The following is a 6,653-nucleotide window of genomic DNA, read 5'->3' on the forward strand; positions in this document are numbered from 1 at the left end:
TTACCGCTTTTTACCTTGCTTCTGTGCGATCAGGTGTCGGAAATGCAACTGAGTTTTCGCTAACGCACTGTGCTCTAATCATGCTAGTTTGAATCATGTGGATTGAAGACGTGTGCAGTAGTTGGCTGCAAAAATAGGGACTGGAATGTTAAAGAATGGAATGAATCTGTGTGGCCAAGTTCGCGGACCGCTGCTGCAACTGTCCGAACGTGTTACCGGCACTTCGAGAGGTACGGCTTTCCTCGAAGATACAGAAATTTGCTCATCCGCCAGCATTGTATCGCTAACCTTCAAAGAAAGGGCTTCAGCAACAGAACGTCGGCAAGAGTGAGTACCACTCGTTAAACAATGACGAAGGGAGTAGCGCTGCTTCCTGTCATAGTAAGCTTCGCGCACGTTATTTATACGCACCTATCCCAAATGGCAGAAAACTTACGCCCACTCTATCGCCGACGTATCAAGAATAAGTGAATGGGCGCACACATGAATATACACACTATATACGCACAATAAATGAAGGACTACACCGATGGCACACGAATGGTCGAAGCTGAATGTTTCGTGACGGTTCACAAGAGTAAGCGAGTTACTAGCCGTAATATATAGTTGCTACAAAGTATTACAATGTACAAAACAGCTAAGTTCCAAGCCTTGCGCGCAGCAAGAACAAATCTATCGGAACTTAGCACACCCGCGAGCGTTTAGGCAGAAAATAATCAGACAGTGACTGCACCGAGGAACTTCACTGAGTCAGAAACTGGCAAGCCGCTGCTTCAAAATATTTGCCAAATAAAGAACAAAGAGCGAAACACTAATCCTGATTCATGAGCGGAATGTTTGGATTGATTGAAATACATATTCAGCCCCGCTTTTATAACAAACACCTTATATACGCTGCTCGCGCCGTTAGGACAAAGCTTAATGAGCTTCGAAAGCACTTTCACATGTTCTCTGAAGATGTGGTCAAAGCTTCGTGTCGTCCACCCAGCTACCGTCTACGATATCTCCCAAAACAGAGGCTTTCTAAGCCGCGCCGGCGTCATACACTTCCATTGTAAACAAGCAGGCAACGGAGGCAGTTGAGGCAAGCGATGGACGCGTCACCACGTGACCAAACATGGCAGCGCCCACGGGATGGCCGCGAAAAAGGTCAATAGATTTCTTTTCTGCGCAGCCAGAAGTCCCACCTTGCATTATTGTAGCGAAAGCTACATTGGCCGTATTCTCGCCGTTTCTCTGTGGCCGGTGGCCGCACCGCGAGCTGAGCCGTTGCCTAGCGACCGCCGCAGCTGGCAACGCCGCTCCATCTGGCATGACGTCAGAGAAGGAGCCGGTGAAACCGCGTTGCAACGACTGTGGCTGGTGGCCGCACTGCGAGCTGAGCCACTGCCTAGCAACCGCCGCAGCTGGCAGCACCGCTCGCTGCGACATCTAGCATGACGTCAGAGAAGCCGTGAAACCGCGTTGCAACAGAGGAGCCGGCGTTGCATCGTATATATAGAAGGGGCGGCTCAGTAGGATTCGTCGGCAGATACGGAAAGTGAGTCGGAGAGACTGAAAGAAGCCAGGCTTCGTCGGAACGAAACCAAGCGAGGCAGCGAGCCGAGAAGACGGACTAAGAACGAGCCGCCCGCCTCGAGAAGCGTCATAAGTATGAAGCGGCCAGGCGAGTGGATTCAGATGAGGATAGCACCCGAAACGTGTTCGTCACTGGACGACAACCCCTTATTCTCCCGCCTCAACATCGGGCCGTCTTTGTGGCAATTGAGAAACAAGATGAAGACTTGCACAATAAATGTGTTAAACTTTAAAAATGTCGTCTTTAATGTAACCATAACTTAACGAGAGGTAACAACCAAACCTTAACACTCAGACGTACAAAGCTAAACGATAAAGATGCAACCGTAGAGAGAACCAAGCTAAACAATAAGATTAACCGTACCTCTCGCTACGCACACCCAGGCATAACTGAGTTAAGCCACAGCCAATTTTTTCCATGCAAACGGATCATTCGGGATCAACCAGTTTAGCATGGAGCTTGTCGTTCACAGTGCTTATCATCTCATCAAATCAGAAGAAACACCAGTTTCACCAGTCAAGCTCTTACATCAAGTGGAGGATACAATTAGTCCGCTTTGTATGTACAGTAAAAGCGGGCCGCGGAAGATCAAGTTAAGCGGATTTTCGAATTCCCCAATGAGAAGAAAAACCCAGAAAATGAGACTCAGAACTGCAAACACACGCATGCATGCAATGTTTACTTTCCGTGTAGCATGACTACTCGACGCAATCATCTGATCTATCAGTGACTGCTTGGTACGCTGCACCAAGGGATGTCATGGGGTGGTATTTTTAGGCGATGACTTTCGGAGATGGTAATTCCGTTTTCAAGAGAATCGGAGCTGGATGCGCTGAAGTATACAGCGGACAGTGCTCTTGGCATTGTGCGAAGATAACGAGCTTGGCACAGCACCAAATATCTCGTGGAAGTGAAACTATCTCCTAAGAGCAACGCTGCATGCACGACGCCGTGTGCACAAACCAGAAATGGCTGTACGCATATAGTTTAGCGGCGAGAACCACCGCTTAAAACAGTACATCGTGGCCCATTCAGCATGTGTTCCGCCCAGCCATAAAGATGATTCAGTACAACCTGCAAATGGACATTTTACAATAAAACGAATTAGCAGTAACAATGTGTCATTATTCAATGGTGTACGCGAAGGACTACTCAGCGGCGTTCAATTGGACTTGAATGCTACTTATTTTAGAGCGAAAGCTCTACTACGTCACGTCTTGCAAGGTTAGTCATTGCGTCGCAATGACCTTGAGCCAATGGAGTGCAAGTGTGGCAGGTGTGACGTCACGCCTCGTGATCCACAGCAGAAAAGTGTCGCAGCTGCGGTACCACATGGTTAAGCGAGGGTTTACTGGCTGCTTCGCCGGCACTTGGTTGCACAGTCTCACCATGGATGGCATGCCGGCTGGGCCGTCTGTGCGTGAACTTCAGCGCAAGCGACAGGTTGAATCAAATCATCTAGTAGATATAGCTAGACGGCAGGCTGCAAAATCTCAAGCAAAAGCAAAGTTGGCTGCTGAAACACCGGAGCAAAGGGAGGCTAGATTAGCACGTTATAGAGAAGCTTACCAAGCGCGGAAGCATGCATTAATAAAACAATGTGTGCATAGTCTTTACAAAACCAAGCCAAACAGACCTTTCGCTCGTGATAACTAGGTTTACAAGAGTTAAATCTCAACCAATTTTTATACACCTGATGTGGCACCACCTCATTCCCATTGGGTGCGTCATCACGTGCCCAACAACCCACACACTAGGCCATACTTTTAGTGACGTGACGTGTACAATGGTGTACACACACACACTAGGCACACCTTTAGTCAGCCAGAACCGTGCAGCTGCCGTGACGTCAGGGAAGCGTGCTTGTCCTGCACCCCGGAGACCCGGGTTCGATTCCCACCGAGACCGAAATGTTCTTTTCAAAGCCATTAATTTACTTTGTTTACAGGAACCTCCCTGAGAAATTTGACGTCAATCCAGGCATTTTTTGACGGGATTTTACTCTTTGTGCCATCGGCCATTTTTGGGACCATAGTTCAGCCACGCAGAATACGACGGATTTTTGTGTAATGGGGCATACTATAATGCTTTCGCATTAGAACACGTGAATCGAACCGAGGATGTCGCAGTCATGAGTGGAATGCTTTCTCGGCACCACGATACACGAATGGAGAACAGGTGTATTGGGGAATATTTAGGAGAGCAACAAAATTATGTTGTAGTGGTGGTTTACTGCATACATGGAGGTGATGCAAAGTCGCTTTGGAATTACACCAGACGCATTTCTCGTGAGGAGTTCAGGCAGTGTTTGCAAAACCATTTAATCCACCTCGGAGCCAGACCACGGGCCCAGGAATTCAGATTGGGGTTTGAAGTTGCTGGCTGGCTCAAACAAGGCTCGGTCTTCAGTGAGCATGTGCTTGTTGGTGAAAAAAAAAGTGAGAATGACAATGTCCAGCTGTTCACGACCCTTTCACATGCACTCCACCTGCACAGAGACAAACACACAATGGTCAACAAAGTGTCAACAAAGCCTAACACAGTACGACATGCAATCATGAACTACAGTGGGATAAATGGATATTCATATTGTAACATTTTTACAAGTTATAAATGCTTTAATCAGGGTGTCGGGACAAAATAATTCTCGTTCTGGTGTTAGTTTCGTTCCACTGAATGAAGTTCCGTTCCGGTTCTGCCCCGAAAAAAAAAAAAAAAAATCGTAACGGCTCACAACGGTGGTTTTGCTTCGAATACAAAAATTTTCTAAGCAATTAATTTTTCTCAAGAAGTCAATTCTGAATTCTGCGATCATACTTAAGTGTTTTGAGTGCCTCTCGGAAGCAGCATGTCATCAAGTGCACTTGTAGTAATTCGAGACCGCTGTTCCGATAAAACGAACTTGAACACAAACGAAGGAAAGGATAAAACTTCGGTATCAAAGCGTTGTACCTTTAGGAAACGAAACGATAAGCTCTTAGCACGGCAAGCCCTGGGTTTTGCTATGATGCCGATCACGCGCTGTTTACGCGTAAACATCGCGTAAACAGCGCGTGTTCGCACTCATCGAGTGTGATGTGTTCATGTTTGCCTGTGGGCGCTGACACCATGCTTGTTAATATAGTTAATAAGCTAATGTTTACAAGTTTATACAGACGATAAAACTACTATCCTTACATTGTATAGCTGTCTACTAATTTGCTATCGCAATCGATGCTTCGGCTTTCGGGCGAAACTACAAATTTTTTTCACAAGTAAGAATTAAAAGAATATTGTGTGCAGTTCAACACTACTCTAATTTCTCAATTTTCCCTATTTCTTGGCTCTTGCGTTTCCTGGCTCTTACGTGTGTTTTTTTACAGTCCCGTGAAAAATGTATCAGCGGGGTTCTACTGTATTCGGTGTAGCCTTAGTGTAGCACAGCACTAAAGATCTCGAAAGCTGTGCATCGGGCCACTTATCTACAGCACCACATTTTTCTTGGGCTGTAACTAATTCAGCAGCAGCAGCATGGTGGTGTCACAATCACAATTTATATTCATAACGACAACGATTCAGTTTAGCTACATCAACAGGCCTCAAAGTCATGTGCCCAGATCAGTGGCTGTCTTCATGCATTAGAAACAACTGGTATGTTCAGATTTCCCAGAGATATGTCAGTTGCCAAATGCATACCTGCTAACCTATAAATTCTAAAATGAATTTTAAAGAATACTTCGGACAAGACACCAGGGAAATAGCATGCATTAAGTTTACAATAAGTACACACCTTTTGTTAGGTACATATGCATTTTATAATGGTGATTTACCTTTAGCGCATCACGCATGAGCAGTGGAATAGGAGGAGGAGGTTTGACATGTTGCAGACACGACTGGACTGGAACGCACACTTACTCCAATCCAGCCATGGTTATCATTATACGGTGTCTTGTGCTGCTCCAAGAAGGCGACATAGGCACCATCAAAATTTAACTTTTTCATTATTTTCTTGATATCTGTGGCACCCCTTCTTTCACCACCTTCAAAACTTTTTTGAAAGCAGATTTACCTTATGACTGAACATTAGCAATTTAGTAGTATGCAACTATACATAATGGTCGAAATTCGTACATTTTGTGGCTACTTTGGGAGGCTGGGTAGATATTGACACGTATACATCTTTATCTTTCACCGGTGGCCGCTTTCCACCGGCTAACAAATGTTAAACGTTATCGCTCGGCGCAGGACGCGCCTGTGTCGGAGGTTTCTAGAACGTTATCGATGCTTCTTTCCGTTGCCTGTTTTCACAGACGCTTATGTTATCTGATTGTGTGACCGATGCGAATTATCTAGAACTTTCTGGAAGACACTCGGGCATCAGGGATTAATCTGGAACCTTCGATGACTCAGGTATAAAAGCCGACGCGTTTCGCCGCTGATCAGATTCCGACGATCGCCGACTGTGTTCGCCGCTATCGTTGTGCTTCAAGTGTAACTTGCTTTTGTGGGCACAGGTTCGCCCAATAAAGAATCAGTTTCGTCATTCCCAGTTTTACGACTGTTTGCTTCATCGTCACTACTACGTGACATCTGGTGGAGGTGCTTTTATGTCCTTGTACCGGACCCCCCCGTCCAGCCGTGAGCCAAGCCCACACCGTCTAGAAGACGTCGACGCCTACCCCGACCAGCGAGCTAGTCGCAGGCTACTGAACCTGCCACCGGAGTACGAACCCCTACCTGAGAAGACCAAGAGGACAAAAGTCATGACCTCGGCAGCAGCTACCATGACAGCCCCTGTGCCAACATCTGCGGTCGTGATGCAACAATCCAGGGAGCCGCCGACTTTCCGCGGTTCGCCATGTGAAGACGCCGAAAGCTGGCTGGAGGCATACGACCGGGTCGCTACGTTCAACAAGTGGGACTGCGACGAAAAGCTGCGCCATGTTTACTTCTCTCTTGAAGACGGCGCCAGAACCTGGTTCGAGAATAGGGAACGTTCACTAACAACCTGGGACCTCTTCCGAGCCGCCTTCCTGGACACCTTCACGAGCGTCGTCCGTAAAGAAAGAGCTGCAGCCTTGCTGGAAAACCGTGT

General features: G+C 46.9%; 1 protein-coding gene across 1 annotated transcript in view; it reads left to right on the forward strand.

The window, feature by feature from the left end:
• The first annotated feature begins 2,968 nt into the window (after nt 1-2,968).
• The window catches only part of LOC119456886 (proliferation-associated protein 2G4), a 24,490-nt gene continuing 20,805 nt past the window's right edge, over nt 2,969-6,653 (forward strand). The window contains exon 1 of the mRNA XM_037718701.2: nt 2,969-3,022. Coding sequence (XP_037574629.1) covers nt 2,969-3,022 — 54 coding nt within the window. The remainder of the gene's footprint in view (nt 3,023-6,653) is intronic.

Source organism: Dermacentor silvarum, chromosome 6 (assembly GCF_013339745.2).
Source record: "Dermacentor silvarum isolate Dsil-2018 chromosome 6, BIME_Dsil_1.4, whole genome shotgun sequence".
Lineage (NCBI taxonomy): Eukaryota > Metazoa > Arthropoda > Arachnida > Ixodida > Ixodidae > Dermacentor > Dermacentor silvarum.